This window comes from Mobula hypostoma, chromosome 5, assembly GCF_963921235.1.
Source record: "Mobula hypostoma chromosome 5, sMobHyp1.1, whole genome shotgun sequence".
Lineage (NCBI taxonomy): Eukaryota > Metazoa > Chordata > Chondrichthyes > Myliobatiformes > Myliobatidae > Mobula > Mobula hypostoma.
In genome coordinates this window covers 140,332,620-140,354,412 of record NC_086101.1, presented here as the reverse complement: position 1 = coordinate 140,354,412, position 21,793 = coordinate 140,332,620, and the positions used below count along the sequence as shown (strand labels likewise).

At 42.5% G+C, this 21,793-nt stretch overlaps 1 protein-coding gene across 3 annotated transcripts in view; it reads left to right on the top strand.

Moving 5' to 3' along the window:
- The window catches only part of fam189a2 (family with sequence similarity 189 member A2), a 108,691-nt gene that overhangs the window by 37,905 nt on the left and 48,993 nt on the right, over positions 1 to 21,793 (top strand). For 2 of the 3 annotated variants that reach the window (XM_063049067.1, XM_063049066.1), the window contains one exon: positions 9,667 to 9,777. The exons of the other annotated variant lie outside the window; for it this stretch is intronic. In XM_063049067.1, the coding sequence (XP_062905137.1) occupies positions 9,667 to 9,777 (111 nt within the window). The remainder of the gene's footprint in view (positions 1 to 9,666; positions 9,778 to 21,793) is intronic. 3 annotated transcript variants of the gene reach the window in all.

Sequence of the window (21,793 nt, the reverse complement as noted above, 5' to 3'; positions counted from 1 at the left end):
AGAATGATGTGATGGATATGGAGGCTCGTTGAGCTAGCCACATCGTTGAGTTCACTGACAACACAATGGTGGTTGGTCTCATCTCCAACAAAAACAAAACAGCATTCACAGAGGTAGAGCAGCTCGCAGGCTCATGTAAACACGACAACCCGTGTCTCAACGGCACAAGACTAAAGGGATGATTGTGGACTTCAGGGAGTTGCAGGCCAACCACTACCTACTGCATATCAATGGCTTCTCCATGGAGAGGGTCAGGAGCACCATGTTTATGGGCATGCACGTTACTGATGAACTCACCTCGTCTCTCGATACTACCCTTTTAGCCAAGACAGCACACTTTCTGAGGAGTTGGAGGCAATCATTCTTATTATATTCTTCAGGAGCACCTTCAAGAAGAGTTCCTGACCAGCTGTATCAGCATCTGGTATGGGAATTGCAAGTTGCAATGCATCAGATTGCAAGGGCCTGCATGGATAGTGAGGACCCCGAAAGCAGGATCTCCCACATTCAGGACATGCTGTATATCAGAAGTGCTGCTTATATGTTGTCAAAATTCCTCCAATCCTTCCCACAATTGCTTTGACTTCCTGCCATCACACAGCAGGTGCCACGGCATAAGGACCAGAATTGTCAGACTGAGTAACAGCTTCTTTCCCCAGGCTGTTCGACTTCCTAACACCATTGCCTCCCTGTCCGAATGCCCCTCTGCCTCGTCCTCCCCTCTCTCCCCAAGTCACAGACACTCTCATTGTGCACCGGTCACTTTTTGTCTTTTATTGCTGCTGTATCACCTATTTATGTGACTGCTTGTTTTATTATAATAGTGCCAGTAACATTTATATTGCCTTACATAATAATGCAGCTCGCTTTTTATGTGAACCTGTCAATCTCCAGGCCATGCCCCTCAGGGACACGTGCTAATATTATGTTGTGACTATATTGCTGGATCTTAACTACATGTGCTGTGTGTGACTAAACTGTACTGCATGTGCTGAGGTCCACACTTTTGTTTACCTGTATACTTGTGTATGGGTGAATGACAATAAACGTGAACTTGAACTAGGTCCCCTAAAGACCATCAGGGCTGCCTATGTATAGAGCCACAGGAAATGTCTGTGATTTTTAAATGTCTGTCTCTGCTCATGTTTACTTCAGAGAATATGACGGATGGCAAATAAATGAGGGTAATAAATAGTAATCGTGCTTATTACGAGGAAAGAGGTAATAGCAGCCTTGGAGCCCATTAAAGTGCGTGAATCCCTAGGGTTTGATCAAGTGCACTCCTAGACCTTATAGGAGGCCAGGGAAGAAATTGCAGAGGTCCGTGTAATGATATTTGCTTTACCATTAGCCACTGGCGAAGTCCCAGAAGACTGGAGAGTGGCTAATGTTGTTCCATTGTTCAAGAAAGATGGGCCTGAGATCTACAGGGGCAGTGAGCATGATTTCAGCTGTGGAGAAGTTACTGGCGAGGATTCTGAGGGACAAGTTCTACCATCTCTTGGTAATCAAGGCCTGATCAGGAATTGTCAGCATGGTTTTGTCTGATGGATCTTTTGGAGGTTTTTGAAGATGTAACTCAGGGGATAGGTGAGGGTAGGGCAGTGGATGTCGTCTGGATGGACTTTTGCCTAAGTCCCGCATAGCAGGCTGATCTGCAAGGTTAGGATGTATGGGGTTCAGTGGGGGGGTTTTGAGGTAGATTCAGAATTAGCTTGATAATAGGAAGCAGAGGATGATGGTTGAAGGTTGATTCTCCTGCTGGAGGCCTGTGACTTGTGGGGTGCCTCAGAGTGTGGTGCTGGGACCCCTGTTATTCATTATGTATGTAGATGATTTGGATATGAATGTTAATGGTACAACTGACAAACTTGTTGATACAAAATGAGGAGATCAGTGATAGTGAAGCAGGTTACAGTGACTTACAACAAGATCTTGATGTCAGAGAAGTGGGCTGCAGAATGGCAAATGGGTTTCAGCTTAGATATGTGTGAAGCGAGGCATCTTGGGCACTTGAACCAGGGTAGTGAATGGAGGGTACTGACGAGTGTTGTGAAGCAGAGGGACCTTGGAATTCAGTTTGCACAGTTCATTGAAAGTTGACAGGGTGGTGAAGAAGACAATTAGCATGCTGGCTTTCAGTCAGGGCATTCAGTTTTGGAGCAGGGACGCTCTGGTGCAGTTATATAAGTCATTGGTGAGGACACACTTATATACAGTTTTGTACACCAAAGGTCACCCTGTTAGAGGAAAGACACTGTCAAGCTGGAGAGGTGCAGGAGAGATTTACGAGGATGCTACCAAGGCCAAAGTGTCTGAGATAGAGGTTGGTCACACTGGATTGGCATAATGATAATAAGTACTTATTTAGAGCATTTTTTTCACAAATGATGTACCTCAAAGTGTTTCACAATGAAAAAAGTGTAAACATGCAAATAAAAGACAAAAAGATGTTTGTTAAAAGATTGGTTAAATAAATAGGTTTTGAGCTGGTATTTAAAATGTGTCAACTGAATCTGTATCCCCGATAGTTTTAGGTATTAAATTCCGCAGTTTAGTAGTGCAGTTCAAAAAAGCTGACCTGTCAGTTATGTTTTGCGGGAGATTGTTTAAATTTAAGGGACCGGCGGTAGAAGACCTGGGAGCTCAAGCAGGGTTATAAAACAAAAGTGATTCTGTGATGTACTCCAGTCCCAGACCATTGAAAATGTTAAAAATAAGTAAGAGAACATCAGAATTAATTCTAAAAGATACAGATAGCCAAGACAGAGTAGTCTAGCAAAGGCATTCTGAATGAGTTGAAGTTTGTCAATAGATTGCTTTGAAATCAAAAGGAAGGGGAGTCTATTTCAGCGTATGAGGCTGAATTGAAGAGATTGTCTGAGCGTTGTCAGTTTGGTAACGGGCTTAAAGATACACACAAGATTGTTTAGTTTGTGGAACCTTATAAGAAAGCATTCAAAAATGGCTCCTAACTGAAACACATTACATTTAAAAGAGCAGTTGAAATAGCTATATCAATGGAAATAGCAGACAGATGCAATTGAGTTGTAGTCAAGAATGAAAGTGAGCATGAACAAAATTCAAAGTACATGGAGCTTAGAAAAATAGAGGGCTATGGATAACCCTAGGTAATTTCTAATGCAAGGACATGTTCAACACAGCTGAAGGGCCTGTGTTGTGCTGTAGCTTTTCTATGTTTATAAAATTGCAATGTTTATCAGAAGCCAACTTGCCAAACAACTTGTTACCATTGTAGCAGGGGCTCACATACACTAGACCAATGCAGGTTTAAAGGTGAAACTTGCAGAAAATGCAACAAAGTATGACACATACAAAGAGCATGTTGGGCAGACAAAAATAGATGAACTGCGCAGGGACGAGAAAAAGATTAAAAAGTCAAGTTGCAATTTCAAGAAGAGCACAAATCTGCATGCTGTTATTGAAAAATCTGATAATGTTGAGAGTGACACAGGACCAGGTAGCCTTGAGATTTAGAATATGAAAACTATCAAGAGACAAGCAATATGGCTTACACCAGAAGTGAACGGCAAATTAATTCAAATAGAGTTGAAGACTAGCTCAGCTGTTTCAGTCATTCCACAAAATGAGTTTGAATGGTATTTCAAAAATATGAAGCTGAAGCCTGCAGATATGCAGCTAAAAACTTGTACTGGAGAAAAGATCGTTCTTGCAGGAATAACGTTCATAACAATGAAATACAACAACCAACAAGCCACGTTGGGTGTGTATGTGGTAAAAACAGGAAGGCCAGCATTGTGGTGGTGTGGTTGACTGAGACAACTACAACTTGATTGGAGATCCATCCCCTATTTGCATGCCATATCCCTTGCAATGGAGTCAGTTGAAAGTGAATTAAGAAAGGTACTGGATGTTGGTGCCTCTGTTTGGAAAGCAGACTGGACCAAAGAAGGACCATGTTGCTCAGAGGAATTGTGAAAGTGATGAAAGCAGTAGTCAGATTACAAAAGTTTTGTTGGCAATTTATCTGAGAAAGCTTCTGATATGTTAATCAGGCACTTACTTGTGAAATGTGGTTCGGTTTTAAGCTGGTTCAATAAGCTTCAGGAAAGTTGCAAGCATTCGGTTTTTGTGAGAATAAAGAACCAGAATCTACTCTGCGTGCATTAAGATTATTGCATGAACTTCAAGCGGGAGACAAAAAGCTGCTTGCAAAAGTAGATGCAAAGAACAAAACCCAGATGGATGAATGGAAGGCCAAAAAGGAAGGAGTCCATGGAGATATAAAAACAAAGGATTCGTCACATGATGTTGTGAATGAGGACCAAGAGGAGAAATCTGATCGTAAAGGGAGCAATAGAAGGTTTAATAAGAGAATACTCCAATGAAGTAAATGCACCTTCTCAAAATCGAGGTGCACATCCTAGAAAGAAGGCAAAGAAAAACAGCAGGATAAAGAGAGAGAAAGAACGAAGCTGGGACCAGGAGAGAAGCAAGGATCAAAGTAGATCCAGAGAGAAAAGCTGAGGGAAGGAGACAAAATGTGTTTAGAGCCCTCAGAACCACTCCCTTTGGTCTCAGAGTCAACTCCTACAACCACCATGGAGGAGGGCCCGGAACCCGAGATTGTTTCACAGCTACAAGTCTCTCCTGCCAAGCAGAGTGATTACACTTGTCAGGAAAGACGTTATTCCGCAAAAGTAAGAAATCCTCTACAACGATTAAATCTTTAAGCCTGAATAGAACAACTTAAAATTTACTATGTTGTAGATGTCTGTACAGTGTTTACATTATTTTGTGTTCCTAGATGAGTTGCAGTCTACATTGAGTTGAAGTTTATAGCTAAGCAGGGAAGAGTGTTGTGTATGTAATATTTCAGTAATATATGAGTAATATTGTAAATATATTGTTTGATTAAACATTCTTATTCATTTCAATAATTCACTACAGGTTATATGTAAAAATACATGAATTGTGTACATCATGACACCACCAGGTGATACGTGCGCACCTCACTTAAAGTAAAAGCTGAAGTTAGACCCACATTCCCAACTCTCTTGTTTTCTTTTGAATTAGCTTAATGTTTTGGAGTTACAAACATACTAGGTGCATTTAGTAATTTCTAATGAATTGGAGTTTAGTGATAACCCTGCAGATGGTACTTTCACAGATGGAGGCCACTAATCTTGGTTTATTGATCCCTACCGTGATTTTGGACCATTCACATTGGCTCCCCAAGTCATAGAGTGGATTCCATCTATCCAGAGGCACAGTAGACATGAAGTCCACACTCAGATTCTTTACTGCCACCTTTTATCAACTCCTGGATTCTCTTCTTCTGTGTTCTATAATGCTCCCAATATTCAGACTGGCAGCTATTTGCCGCAACATTATAATCCTCATCAGTTGATTCTATACCATTTTTAATTTCTCTGGTCAGTATCACTTTTTTCTTTTAGGGTTTTTTTTTTACCATGAAGGATTTTTTTTCTTGCAACTTGTGGGTTATTTCTTGTACTGCTAACCATTGGCTGCTCATTGTCATACCTTTTAAATTGTTCTACCAGTTATCCACATCAATTCACCTCGGTTTCCTGTGTTGGACTTAAGACCCTACTTTTGTGCTGCACCATCAAATCCAGTGCAAATTCCCTTATGGTTACTCTATTGAAGTCATTTATCAACCCCACCTCATTACACAAAATTTAAGGAAGGATTTTAAAGTCTTGAAAGTAGTTCAGTGGTATTGACTAGTACCTAGATTGGGCTGGTTCGGCTTGTATCAACTGATGTTTAGAAGTATAAGAGGGGATTTGATTAAAGCATAAGATCATGAGGGATCTTGCCAGGATGGATGTGGAGAGTATATTGCCTCTTGTGCAAGAATCTAGGATGAAGTATCATGGCTTTAATAAAGAGTTGCATATTTACAACAGAAATTTTGTCTCATTGTGGATTGTAGTTCTTCGGAACTTTCCACCTCAAAACTTGGTGGAAGGAAACTTTTTGAAAGTTGTTAAGGGTGAAGCAGATGGACACTAGCTTCGTTAGGAGGCAAAAGATAACTAGTGGTAGGCTTGTGCACGGCTGAGGATATAATCAGGTCAGCCCAGGATTTTATTGAACGGCTGATGCTGCTCCTTATTTTGTAAGTGTTGGGGGAGGGACTGCAGAGAACCTTTGTTAGACTTGGCTCTCTGCATGAATTTGTCTCAATCTTACGTTTGTTTCAGAATGGCACAGTGGCATAGCCAGTACAGTTAGTGCCTCGAGTGTCTGACTGTGACCTTGGCTGCTGCTGATGTGGAGTCTGCAAATTCCCCCTGTGAATGGATCGGATCCTCCCACATCCCAAAGGCAGCTTCTTGTTCACTGGCCACTGCCCATTGCAGAGGAGTGCTGAAATTTAAAGAATTTAAGAAATAGGATTTGAATAAAAGGGTGTTTGAGGGTCAGTGCAGATTTGTTTCTTTGCAGTGTGTCTCCATGTCTCCCTCTGATCCTGAGACACACTTCAAAGCAGTAAAAGAGCTTTGAGCAGTATTGTGCTATCTGTGTTAACATTAAAAAATATCCTGCCCTTGCATTAACTGGTTAAACATTTCACCATCTGTAGAAGCTGAGGTGGTAAAAGAAATGGTTTAAAAGCAAGTTCCATTCTTTCTTTGTCTGAAAGATAAACCAACCATAACTGAACAAACACTGACCCGGGTTTCCTCCAGTCTCAGCACAAACACGTGTTGCCATGGTTAATCACTGGATCTTTTATTCTCAAAGGAGTTGAAAGGGAAAGAACTCTCTGCCTGGTGCTGACCTTTAAACACATGCTTTGTTTTTGTTGGACATGGAGTCCCCAAAATACCATAAGTAATTAGCCATTTAAATGTGCTTTTAAAATTAATCTGATTGTCATGACTTTCAATCTCCAAGTCAATATATTCTACAGAAAATATGATACATTTTATATATTCCAATGTGTCCTCTAGAAAATATGAACAGCTCTTTGAGATCTCTGTGTTCCTCTAATTCCAATTTCTTTCCCAAATTATTCCACCATTGGCAGCCATGCTGTCAGTAGCCCAGGGCCTCAGTTCTGGTATTCGCTCCACAAATCTCTGTCCTCTTCCTTATTTTTAAGTGCTCCCTAAAACCCACTTCAGCTGCAGTTTGCTGTTAAACCTTTGGTCGTTTTTCAAGGAGTCAGACAGTATCATATTTAACTGAGTTGGTGTGAGAGACTGAGGGTGCATCTATACTTGTGTCCCTTTGTGTGAGGTGAGGAGGTGAATGTGTGTAGGTGGGGAGAGAGGGGAGTACGTGCTTGAGTAAGGCAGCAGGGTAGATTGGATGGGATGCGGGATGTGGGGAGGGAAAGTGTGTGTAGGGTGGGATCAACAGTCCAGTTAAGTATTGTCTGTGAGCACAGATGTCTTTACAGCTGTCCCAATGAATAAATAGCCATACTGCAAGAAAAGTGACCCTTCAGTCCACTGAATCCATACTAACCAATAAGCACCTGCTTACAGTAATCCTCCATTAATCCTATTTCATTTTCCCCAATCCATTGCTCCACAAATCTCTTTGTCCTCTTCCCTATTTTTTAAATGCTCCCTAAACCCCACTTCAGCTGCCTGCCCTGCAGGTTGCGGGGGGAAATTAACTTGCCAACCAACGTGATTTTTTGGGATGTGTGAGGAATCCGGAGAGCCCAGGAAAACACACATGGTCTCAGAGGATGTTCAAACTTGACACGGTCAGCATCAGAATTCAGGATTGAACCTGCATTATGAGACTCCAGGATACAGGCTACAATACTGTGCCACCCCACATGAGGTGACCAGCTGCAATTTGGCATTAGAGGGTTCAGTCCATTCACAGAGCTCCACCTCCATCTGCTCTTAAACGGGTGGAGAGGGAAGACGATGGCCTATTAAGTGAAATGTTTCTTTGTGAATTTTTTATTATTATGAATCTGTTATACCACTGGTGTTTCGGGCAGCAATGAAGGTCCTCCATCTCTGGCGGTGTTCAGGGCTTCCTTCATCATGTCAGTAGCTTCCTCTCGGTTTTCACTACTGTCAGTCATACAAGTCCCAGGTGGAGACTCAGGAATACCATCACACTCAGATGTCATTGCTGTTTCCATAACTATTTTGTTTTACCAGTCAGGGTTGTTAGCCCTGAGATGAATCCCCAAACCTGGAGGACTGGTGGACCACTCTTAGTCTGCCAAAGACAAGGTTGTGGTTGTCTTTAGAGGATTTTGTGAAATGGCTTCTGCTTAATGAGTGTACTCTGCTCAAAGTCTTTGGAATTTTTAGTTTGAAAATCAATGAACAATGCTAATAATTACACTGACTCCATAGTGTGACTTCCCTGACCAGGAATTGATATTGCATATTTGTTTTAATAATTAAATTGAATTTGCAAAGCAGTGGCTAATTGAAAAATATATTCTCACAGCAGGCCAGGCAGTATCTGTCGAAAAGTACAAAGGTCGACTGTTTACTCTTTTCCATAGATGCTGTCTGGCCTGCTGAGTTCTTCCAGCATTTTGTTTGTTTGTGTGTGTGTGTGGGGCTTGCATTTCCAGCATCTACATATTTTCTTGTATTTGAAAAGTATATGATGTTGCATTTGCATGTAGACCCATTCTGGTCACTCACAAGCACTGGCAAGCTTAAAAAGAATTTCAAGCAAAGCAGATAATCAAATGACACTTATTACATTATCATTCGTTTTAAACAAGAAAACCACCGTTGGCTGATGAATTTTGTGCCGTAATGGGTGTCCTCTGAGTGCTCTGGTTTCCTCCTGCATTTCAAAGACGTATGGATTAGTATGTTGTGGGCGTGCTACGTTGGGTCCTGCAGGATGGCACACTGGTGGGCTGCCCCCAGCACATCCTCGGACTGTGCTGATCGTTGGGGAAAACAACACATTTCATTGTATGCTTCACTGTTTTGATGTACACGTGACAAATAAAGCTAATCTTTATCTTTATCAAAGCAGAAACCAGGCTGTTGATATACTCTAGTGTTTGTGTCTTCAGTTACAAAGCTAAATTTATCCTTGTCTGGCTATTGATGGCTAAATTAAGATGTTCACACAAGTGACTCTTGGATGTGGTTTGCAACAGTGCCCTGCCCCAGCCTATGAAAATACCTGTACCACGCCTTGGCTCAAAAGGTCTGTATATTATTGCAACAAACATCTGTACGCTTCTTCTCCAAAACCTTTGTTCACCATTGCCCTCCCAAGTACAAGTGCTCTTTGCCCAAAGCGTCTGTACATTACTGTGTGCCAAACATCTGTGGACTGCTGCCATTTCCAATATTCCTGTGCATTATTGAACCCACAGTATCAGTGCTGCCCTAAAACATCTGCTTTCCATTATTTCCCCCACAAACATCTGTGTCCAACTGTCTTTCCCTCAGAATGTCTGTACATTACTGCTCACCAGTAAAACATCCATCTATTACTTCTCCTTTGTGACCTCTGACCATTTTAAGGATGTTATACTCATTTGACTTTGAACCAGGGTGAAATGGGACCCCAGCCCTGTCAGACTTCAGCATCATCTCTTTTGGGTAGCTTTGGGTTTTGCAGGTGGCAGCCACAGATACACTATGCACAGCCTGTGGAAAAGTGAGCTTTTGCTGATGGCTGTCCTCTTTTGCTTAGGTCAACCTGTTCATCCTGCTGTCTGTCGTCTGCGTTCTGCTGAACTTGGCCGGATTCGTGCTCGCGTGCCAGAGCGCGCAGTTTGTGTCTGGTATTGTGGACTGTAAGCTGGTGAGTGTGTGTGGTATCTTCCTCACTGATTATTTCAATGAATGTGAAGAGGATCTATGGGGAAAAGAGCAAGGAATGAAGAAGGGCGCCATCCATAAGTCTGTGGTTCTGTGGTGGTGCCATAATACCACGGTATATTTTTATTTGATTACATAAATAGATCATAATCAAAGTGTCTGTATCCAGTAATAATATCATAAACAGAACTTAACAGTATCTAAGGTCCAGGCCTGGATATTTTACGAATCCAGCAATGTGCAAGTAGTTATTGTGTTCTCCACAATAAAAGGAGGCTGTTTAGGCCATCGTTCCTGTACCAGCTCTTTGAAAGAGCTCTCCAATTAGACCCAGTCTTCCTTTTCTTCTGCCACAGCACAACAAAATGTTTTCCTATCAAGAACTTATTCATTTCTTGTGTGAAACTTTGCAGGTCACAACTGAGTATATTCGTATATTTTATATTTTCGCTCTTTTTTTAAACAAATTATTTAAAATCTCTTGTCTGGTCTCTCTCACTCCTGATTTTGAGCAATTTTATTAATAATTTCCCCTTAAAGAGCACAGCATAATTAGAAGCAACAGTTCCCTCATGCTCGATATATCACCTTTCATCTCATCCCCTACACTAACCCTATATCCCTTAATTCCATGATATCTAACAAACTATTACTCTTTGTCTTGAATACACTTAACAACCAAGTCTGCACTGCCTTCTTGGGTGGAAAATTCCAACGACTCACTAGCCTCTGGATGAAGGAATTTCTTAGCATCTCAGTGCTGAATGGTTGACCCCTCATTTTGAGACTGAGGAATGGCAAATGGAGTTGAGTTCAGATAAGTGCAGGGCATTGCATTTTGGGAAGTCAAAGGAGGGCAGGACTTTCCCAGTGAAAGGCATTTCTTGGGGAGTGCTGTGGACAGTGGGACCTAGGAGTACAAAGACATAGTTCCCTAAAAGTGTGTCATAGATGGACAGAGTGGCAAAGAAGGGTTTTGGTATGCTGGTCTTCTCCAGTCAAGGCATCCAGTATTGGAGTTATGAAGTTGTGCTAGATGTTGATTCAGCTGCACTTGGAGTATTGTGTTTAGTTTTGGTTACCCGACTACAGAAAAGGTGCTATTAAGATGGAAAGAATCCAGGAAATATTTACAAAGATGCTGCCAGAACTCGAGGGACTGGGTGAAAGGGAGAGGAAAGGCAGGCTAGAGCTTTGTTACGGAGTGTAGGAGACTGAGGATTTTAAATCAGTGAATGCACACACTCTTTTTTCCCCATGGAAAAGGAATCAAAAGCTAGCAGGCATAGGTTTAAGGTGAGAGGAGAAAGTTTTAAAGGAGCCTGAGGGGAAACTTTTTCACACAGAGGGTGGGACATGTATGGAATGAGCTGTCAGAGAAAGTGGTTCAGCCAGGTAAAATGAAAACATTACAAAGTTATTTGGGCAGGTACATAAATCACACGCAATTCCCTCTGCACAATTGATAATAACTCCAGAAGGTGTTGTCTCAAGAAGGCAGCATCTTTCATCAAAGATCCCCACCATCTTCTTGCAGCCAGGGCAGAAGTCCCACCTCACAGCTACTTCCCTTCAACCATTCAGTTCTTGAGAACTGTTACCAGAGTGATACACATTGTAAAGCTGCTGCCTCACAACTCCTGTTACCAGGTTCAATCCTGACCTGCGGTGCTGTTGGTGTGGAGTTTGCATGTCCACCCTATGACCTTCCATATCCCAAAGACATACAAGTTGATAGGTTATTTAGCCACTGTAAGTTGCCCCTAGGAGGTGGATGTCATAGAGTTGAAGTACAGGTTGGACGTGTATTCACAGCTGTATTTTAGACACACAGAAGCACAGCTAGATCCCATAAACACGAAAGATTCAAAGTACATTTATTATCAAAGTATGTATGCCGTATACAACCCTGAGATTTGTCTTCCCCACAGACAGCCACAAAACAAAGAAACACCGTGGAACCAACCTGTTCAAAGAAAAAGATCAAACATCAAACCCACCCCCTTGCCACCACATGCAAACAGTAACACACCAACGTCTGTCATAGTGAGTGGTGGGATTTGGCAGGGGTTGATGGGAAGGTGAGGAGAAGAAAATGGGATGAGTGTTAGATGAGTGTAAATGGGTGCTTGACAGTCTGCATGGACATGATGGGCCAAAAGGCCTGTTTTCATGCTGTACGACACTATAACACATTGGTGTTTGTGGGACCTTGTCATCCTGCTGCATTTTCTAATTGACAGTGGAAATTACACTTCAAATGTGTACTTCACTGTGAATATGGCTTTGAGATGTCTTGAGAGGAAATTGAAATGTTCTATAGAAACACAAACCATTCCTTAGTCCTATTGGGAAGGCTTGTGATGGGACAATGAATAGTTGCAATGGGATAGAGCTCCCCCATTCTAAAAACCATGTACTTTGCAGGTATCATTACCACAGTCCTTCTCCATGAGGCACATTTTAAAGACTTGAAGGGAGTGGTGTGCCTGCTATCCCGCCACTGTTTGTTCTGCAGGTGTGTTGATGCAGTTTAGTCTGAGCCCAGTGTGTTCCCAGCCACCCAGCGGAAAGTCTCTGTGTTAACTGGGAGTCACCAGAAACTGTACACCAATCTTCAGAGTTGTTCATGGCAAGAAAACCAAAAGAGCTGTAAGAATGTAGAGTTTTAATTTGATTCTCCTTGAAGTTTAAAATATTGCAGATGGGATAAAAGGTTGGCAGTGCAGAAAGTAAAAAGTGTGGTTTGCTCGCCACTCACCAGGAAGGAAAATGGACAGAACAGGTGACCAAGGATGGGAGTGCAGGAGCAAAGTGGTAAAAGACAGGAATTGTGTTGTAAACTCTCCAATAATGTGTCTAACCAGGTTTGGAAGCAGTATTATCTATAGGATGGGATGAAGGTCAGGGGAAGGGTTTAAGGTTTATGATCTGGTGCCTAATGTTAGAGGCTTTGACTAGAAATTGCACAGGGGTCAAATGGCTTAGGTGAGACTAAATTTGGCCAGCAACAGATGGAAATACAAGCTGGACTTCTGACTCTGATTTTCAGGCCTCCTACAGATGAGACATTGGGGCATAATGCCTTGTTCGTGAAGGGCCTGCTTCCTCTTTTAGGGCACATACGAGCCTGCTACTAAGGACTCTATACCTTGGAACACATCTAAGTAAACAGGCATACATAGTACAATTAAAAGATCTATAGATATGGAGCCAGAAAAGGTGGAGATGTAGTTCCCCACTATCGTCCCCATCTCTCACTACATAAAGTAATAAGGCATGAAAAAGGCTCTTTGACCCAACTCATCTGAGCCGATCATAATGTGCATCCCAAATATGCTCACATTTGGCCTAATCCCTCTAAACCCCTCCTATCATGTATTTATCCGAATGTCTTTTTTAAAGCATACTAGGTGTCATTACTAACAAATGAGTGGAGGCCAAAATTTGACCCTATTGTTGGATGATTTTATGGTAGAGAGGCAACAGGTGTTGCTTGTCCTACCATCATAATCTCCTCTCCACCTGCTTCTCTGTCTATGCATGTTCCTATTAATGTCATTTTCCCCTTCCAAGTTCCTCTTACACTCAGCCCAGCTGCCATCACCCTGTTCCTCCCCCCCCCCCGCCTCTCCACCTGCCTGTCACCCACACATTCCTCCCAGTGGGTTCCCTCCCCCTACTGTTCCCATCTGTCCACCTCACCTCCCTCACTTGGTTCCTTGGTTCCACACTCCACCTTCTTCTCCTATGAGCTTCCACCATTGTCACCTCTACCTACCACCTCCCAGCTTCTGTTGCTAATTCCACGCTCCCCTCCAATCCTAAATCTAGTTATTGCCCGTCAGCTCCTGCTTACCTCTTCCCCCACTTCACTTTATAGTGGCTGTCTCCCCCTGACTCCTGCAGTCCAGGTGAAGGGTCATGACCCAAACCATTACTGTCCACTTTCCTCCACAGATGCCGCCTGACCTGCTGAGTTCATCCAGCATTTTGTTTGTCAGTCTGAAGTCCCATTCGCCACTCAGCACTGTGCTCAATGGCCTGAACTGACTGACAGCTAAGTAACACATGAATGATGTAATCTTTGCTTTGAACGCCTGCACAGCTTTCAAACCCTTCTATATTTGTCAAAAAGTCATTATCAAATTTCATAAATGTCACCAAAATCTACCCTGTGTTTCATTTCCTTGCAGCATTCACAGTAGAACAGAGGTACAATAGAATCAATGAAAAACTACTCACAAAGACTGAAAAACTGTGCTCATACAATAAATGAATGATAATAATAATTGTTCCGCTGAAATGTTGGGGAGGGAAGAGGGAGGGGTTAATGCTTTGTTGCTGCTTGTGCATGGGAGGGGGAGGGGATCTTCGGGGTTCTAATGTTTTACCATCATTCATTATTTGGGTACTCTTCTACTTTTCATGGATGCCTGTGAAGAGCAAGAATTTCAGGCTGTGTACTGTACACGTTGAACGGAACCAGTGAACCATTGAAATAAGTAAATAAATAATACCAAGGGCATGAGTTGTAGGGTCCTTGAAAGTGCGTCCATCGATTCTCCCCCTGCCCTACTTATTGCCCAGTTTCTTCTAACTCTGACCTGCAGACCACCTTGGATATTAATTGATGCACCATAGATAACCACGCCATCAGGTGCCAAGGCCCAAAAATCCTCCTCTGAACCCTTGGTTCTCCATACTTAACTCTCTCCCTTACAGAGCTCTTTAAAATCTACTTCTTTAGCTACTGTGCCCTCCGCAGCAGCATACCTGCACTTACCGTGGGCCTCCTCACAGTGAAGACACTACACAAATTCAGATTGTTGTTGTTGTGAGAGCAGGCTTCGCTGGGGAAAACACAGCTGTAGGATCACCTGTCGTTCTAAAGCGGTTGAGATTGAGAAGATCTTTGGATGAGTCATCTGTTCCATTAGTAAAAGCCGTGAGCTGCAACAGAGCGCTCTCTCTGACCAGGCACTTTTAGATTTATGAAGTAATGTGATTTGCAGGGGTGGGGTTATGACATCTAGTAAATCTAAAAATACATCTAGTTTTTAGCTCTCAGAGTAAACAGCACTGGATTGCAGCCTTACCTAGAGGCATGAAGAGATTTTGGGGGTTTGATGAACAATACCTACAGCTCGCATTGGTATAGCACATTTAACATCATTTTAAAAAAGACAAATTGCATCCAAGGAGCACGATGCAACCAGAATTTGACACTGACTGTTATCGAGGATGGATTTAAGCCAAAGGAGAGAGAAGAGGATTCGGGAGAGAATGGCAAAGCTGAGTACCTTGGCAGCTGAAGGAACTGGCTGCCGGTGGGAAAGAGGCAATGGGAAAGGTGCCAGAAATTGAAGACCACAACAATCTCAGAGATGCGCAGGGACAAGGACAAAGAGTGATTAATAAACACGGAAAAGTTTAAAATCAAGTCTCAATTCTTAGCTATTTTAGATCGATAATGAATGTGATTTGCTCTTCACTCCATAGCTTTGTGACCTGAATATTCTGGAAAAGCCTGTAATGAAATCGAACGGGAGATACTTAGGGAAATATTACCCATTGGGCCCCAGGAACGGAATTGGAGAATCCCCAGTGAGATCGGCTATGGCCAACCATGCTTTAGCCTGGCGAATGGCCCTCTTACCCGGCTGGGGTTTCGCCAGGTGTCCTGTGCAACCCAATACCCTGTGTCGCCACCAGACCACGAAAGTATCATGTTCGTGGACTGCAGCCAGTGAGCAGCTGTCCTCCCAAGTCTCTCAGCCTGGCAGACAGACTCGCCGACAGCAACTGCCCCACAGGAAAACAAATAAGAGAAATGTTCTCGGCTCCAGATATAACTGGGGTAGAAAGCCCACAGAGGATATAAGTCATTGAGTGAGCAGTGCAGTGTTTCAGGCTGAAGAACTTACCTTTCTACCCCTCCTCTGGTTATCCCAAGTACTTACAAACATTAAAGCCTTGTCACCGTTTTAAAGTGGAGATGTGGCACAGCAAGTTCAAAGGCAACAATCCGGTAATTGAACAGACTGCATGTTTTGTGACACTGATTGACAGGGAAATGCTATCCAGGACATCAGTGTAACTTCCTTGCCCCTTTTTCAAAAACAATACCCATGGAATCTTTGACATGCACCATTAATTTAATAATGATAAACCTGGTAGCTGTTTAATAGAAGACATTTGCCTGGGTATACTCAAGAACTCCAGTGTGCACAACTTTGGATGCAGTGTGTTCATTGAACACAGACTGGTCGATCTCAGCGCTGGAAAATCAGCCATGATTTTGATGAACGGTGCAGTGGGCATAAAGAACCAAATGGCCTCCTCCTGCCATGATGTACTGTCATCTTAGCTGTTGAGTGGATTGTGTGATAAGAATCTTGATTGAATATGTCAAAATAAACACAGAATGTCGTAAATATGTTTAGAAATTAATCCGTATAGGTACGTCTCAGAGAAAGGCTTTTCAGCCTATCCTCTCCACACTAATGATCAGCTGCCCAAGGTATATTAATCCAACTTGACAACTTGTATCTTGCTTGTAACTACTGCCTGCATATCTCTGATCTCTGCCAGCTCTATTACACCGAGGACTTTAGTCTCTAGCACACCAACATTATATTCTCTCCACCAAGTTTCTAAAAGAGAGTAGGATAAGCATGTGAAGAATCTGCAGGGCAGTGGAGAAAGAGTGGAGAGTGGAGTTGAATAGAAGGCTCTCCAGGGCATTGGAGCTGAAAGGCATGTTCAATGCTGAAGAAAACGGTCTGAAGCACATTGGTCCAATTTCCTGCATGAAAGACCCTTCCATACATGCAAATTCAAACTGTTCCTCCAGTGTAACCGGTGCTGATGCAATCTTCCACTTTAAGATAAGTTCTGTGTAATCCTCTCCCCTCTCCATTCTTTTCCCTTGGACCATTTTGTTTATTTGTGTTTTTTTTTGTTGAGAAACAGGCAGAATAGGCCCTTCCAGCTGTTCAAGCCACGCCACCCAGCAATCCCCTGATCTAATCCTAGCCTAATTATTGGACAATTTACAAGGACCAATTAATCTACCAACTGGTGTGTCTTTGGACTGTGGGAGGAAACCAGACCACCCGGAGGAAATCCACACGGCCATGGGGAGAACGTGCAAAACTCCCAACAGGCGGCAGCGGGAATTGAACCAGGTTGCTGGTACTGTGAAGCATTATGCTAACCACTACCCTACTGTGCTGCCCTTTATGCATCATGAAACAGTATTCTCACCCCATGATCTCCTGTCCATAAAATTTAGCAGATGGGAGTGTGGGGGCATGTGCGAGCTGTGTGGAAAATGTTGCCCCTTTGTTCCTGGAAACTGACCTGCATACAGTTTGGCATTTTTTTTTACATCCCCGGCAGTAACTTACATCCCCATGGAAAAAGACTGGGAGAAGGAAGCCACCTACAGCACCATTTTGCGCATTTAAAATGCTGTTGTCAAGTCATAGAGATATAGAGCACAGAAACAGGATCTTTGGCTCATTTTGTCCACGTTCAATCAAGGTGCTTTCCTGATCCGGTCATGTTCACCACCATTTGGCCCGTGTCTCTTCAAACATGTCCGTGAACCTCAAATGATATAGTTGTATCTGCCTGTACCACTTCCTTTGGCAGCTCTTTCTATATACCCTCCATGTGGAAAAGCTTTCCCTTCAAGTCCCATTTAAGTCTTTCTCTTCTCATCTTAAGCCTATGCTCTCTAGTTCCATTCCCCTTCCTCAGGGAAAGGACTGTGACCATCTTATCTGTGTCTCTCATGATTTTGTAAACCTCTTTAAGGTCATTGTTCATCCTCCTTTACTCCAGAGGGGATAAAGTCCCGTCTATCCAGTCTCTTATGAATCAAACCCTTGTCAAAAGCCTTGTTGGAAATGTGTCTTGCAAGCAACAACGTGATAATCCCCTTTAATGTTATTGATCGAGAGAAAGCTCTCAGGCAGTGAATAGTGAGAGCCCTGCCCTTTGGTGAAGTAAATGCCCGGTGATGTTGCAAGGACGTGACTGGGGGTGAACCCAAGTGTAGGACGCAGGTGCTGAGGGAGAGTCGGGAGGCGTTAGCACCGTCACGAACGGGCAACCAGTATCCAGGAGAGTCTTTACACAGAGACAAGGGTCACGTAGAATATCCAGAAAACGATGCGGAACTTAGAACTGACAGTTCTCAGGAATCAGGAAACAGAGTTTACTCACACCGGGGTCGACCAATGAACTGGCAGCTCCTTGTTGTGATCACAGGGTCTTTATCCTGTATTTTCTGCTGGAAAGCAGGTGTGTGTAGTTAGTGGAACTGGGGAATGGTTGGAAATTCAACGAGGGGATTGAGGCCCAATTCCTAAGGTAACTGGCAAGGTGGGGGATTGTCAGAAGGGACCATGACAGGTGATCTTTAATGAAAGTCAGGAAAACTACATCTGTGGAAACTTCTGAAACAAAAATGCTGGAAACGCTCAGTAGGTCGGGCAGCATTTGTGGAGAGTAAAATGGAAGACCCTTTGTCAGCACTGAGTAAGAGAGGAAAGGGCCAGTTAGTATTAGGTTACAGAGAAGGCATGAGAGGAGATGGATAGTACAAAGGAAATATCTGAAATAGGATGTGCTGGGTCAGATGGATGAATTGTGATGATGGTAGCTTCACTTGTTTGTGTGTGTTATGTTGATTACAGTGGAGCTGGTCATGGTATATACCCAACTGGTCAGATTACACTAAAGGAGGGAGTAAAACCGATGCAGTATGACTTGTAGCAGAAGTGGCCAGTTGTGATGTATATGGAGAAAGTGATTTGGCTAAAATTAGAGAACACAATATGAATTCCAGAAGGCTACAACATGCTGAGACAGAAGATGGGGTGCTGTTTCTTATGTTTGTGCTGTGACAGTACAGGTTGGAGAGGGATAGAGAATTAAAGTGGCGGATAGGACACTTTATCCTCACCTTTAGCCTTAGTTGGTTTCCTAATCCAAAAGTTGGCTCCTCTTTTACTGCAGCACACCCTCAGTTCTGCACGAGAGCATTAGCTTCGATTTTTGTGCTTGGTCTTGGGAACTCAGAGGAAGGTGTGCTGCCCACTGGACTTGGCTAACGCCTAACAGTGGAAACCACTGCCAATCACAAAGAGAATTTCTAAACTTATTTCATGGGGACAGTTGGAGCTGGACAGGGAATGGAATTTTCATCAAATTGGATATGTTCAAATAAGCAAAAGTGAGATGTAATTTGTAGTAGTGGTTTTATTGATCATTGTCACTGCCAATAATCCTGGCCCACTTGAAGCTAGCATTCAAAGTTATTCAACTAATTAATGTAATTGTAACCATTGTAATGATGGTTCATTTAATAGTGATTTGTAATTTAATCACTGAATGTTTCTAGGGCAAACAAATACTAGTAATTAATTCATAGAAAGATGTAGCACAGTGATGCTTTTCAACCCATCTTGTTGGTGTTCTGCTCCTTAAACACTCTTGCTCTGTAGTCCTGCGTTATTTTTACTTCAAGCATCTATTAAATCCTTCATGCATTTTCTATTAACTTCATTCCTTCTGCCTTTCCAGGCACTGAACACTAGATCACATGAATGACCTTAATCGGACAGGCAATCTGTTCCTTGCCACATTGTGTTGGTGGGAGCTTTCTGTGTACAGATGATTGGATTGGATTTGTTTGTTACTGTCACGTGTGCTGAGATGCTGTGAAAAGCTTTTGTTTGCAAGACATCTTGGCAGATCATGTCATAATTAAATAAATTGAATTGGTAAATAGAATAGCAGAATGCAGAATGGAGTGTGCAGGTAGATGAATGTAGTGCAAAGGTCCCAGTGAGGTAGGTTGGGAGATGAAGATTTCATCTTTATTGAATGAGAGGTCCCTTCAGGAGTCTGAATACAAAGGGGTGGAAACTGTTCTTGAGCCTGCTGGTACACGCTCTCAAGCATCTGTACCTTCTGCCCAATTGAAGGAGGGAGAAGAGAGAATGACCAGGGTGAGAGGAATCCTTGATCATGTTGGCCGCATTCCTGAGACCATGGGAAGTGTAGATGGAGTCAGCAGCAGGGAGGCTGGTTTGCATGATGGACTGGACTGCACTTAAACTCTCTGCAATTTCTTGCAGTTTTAGACAGAGCAATCGCCATACCAAGCCGGGATGCATCCGAATAGGATGCTTTCTGTGATGCATCTGTAAAAATCGGTGAGATTCATTGGGAACATGCCAAATTTCCTTTACCTTTTGAGGAAGTAGAGATGTTGTTCTGCTTTCTTGGCCATAGTGTTAACCTGACTGGACGAGGATAATTTGTTTAGCAACTACAATTCAACAATGAGCCTGTTTTAAAAAGCTTCATGCTGAGTTTCTGCGCAGAATCATTAATTTCTTAACTCCTTAACTGCTTTAAATTTCTGTGTGTTAACATGCTGGATGACCTATTCTAGGCATAGCACATAGATACAATCTTCAGGAAGGCACACCAGCATCTTTACCAAGTTAAAGAGGTTTGGTATGTCATTGAACACTAACAAATTTTTACAGATGCACCATTGAAAGTATTCTGACTGATTGATTCATGGCCTGGTTCAGCAAGTCAAATGTGCAGAAACATAACTAGATGTAAAGGGCAGTGAACCTCGGCCCAATGCAACACAGGCACCATCAAAAATATCTAATGAGGTCCTGCCTCAGGAAGGTAGCATCCATCATTAAAGACCCACACCGTGAAGCCATGCAATCTTCGAACAGTTACTGTCGGGCAGGGGGTACAGAAGCTTAAAATCCATCTAGGCAAGTTCAAAAACAGCTGCTTCCCCTCAGCCAACCTGCGTAATTCAGAGGAGCTAGACTACAACCACTTTGCACAGTAATGGACTATATTTTGTTCTAGTTGTGTTATTATTTGTATATATTATTTGTTTAATTTACAGTGCCTTGAAAGAGTATTCAGTCCCCACAACTTTCACATTTTACTGTCACGATTTCTATATGTAAAATACGTTAAAGTAGCATTTTTTTGAGCTTATCTGCAAAACCTGCATTATGTCAAATCAAAAGAAAAATTCCAAAACTTGTCAACAATTTACTAAAAATTAAAAACCAAATTTGTGAGGTTGTAATTTCTGTGCTAATTTTTCTCAGAAGCAATACTGTTTATTACCTGACTCATCTAATTTGTTGATGTGGAAAATTGAAGGTTTAGCTGTTTTTTATGAATTCATAAGAATAAGTATCCCCTCGCTCTGTAAGGTCCAACAGTATGGTATATTTTCAACAGATCAAACCAAAATGAAGACAAAAGAACATTCAGGACAAGTCAGGGAAATGATTATGAAGATGCACAAATTTGGGGAAGGGTAAAGACTATCTCAAAGGTACCGAACTTACCTCAGAGTTCAGTGCAGTCCATCTTGAAAAGGTGGAAAAATATGAAACTGCAGTCACACTGCCTAGATCAGGCTCCCCTTCTAAACTTGTCACCAGAGAAGAATGGCACTTGTAAGAGAGGCTACTGTGATGCCAACAGTCACGGTGAGTGAGCTGCAGAAGTCAGTGGCTGCAACTGGAGAGAAGTTCATGGCTCCACAATCTCTAAGGCTCTTCACAAAAAAGGTATTTATGGAAGAGTGGCAAGCCCTGGCTTTAAAAAAAATATATCCTTCCTCTTAAAGACCTTGCAAAACATCACTTAAAAGATACCGTAAAGATGTGGAAGAACGTCTTGTGGTCAGATGAGACTAAAGTGGAATTTTTTGTCTTAACACTAAGCAGTACATGTGGCGTAAATCTGATACTGCACATCAGGCAGATAAGGCTATCCCTACTGTAAAGTATGGTGGAGTTAGCATCGTGTTATGGAGACGCTTTTCAGCAGCAGGGACTGAAAATCTGGATAGGATTGATGGTGAGATTAATGTAGCTAAGCAGAGAGAGAGATCCTGGATAAAAACCTGCTAGCCTCTGCCAGAA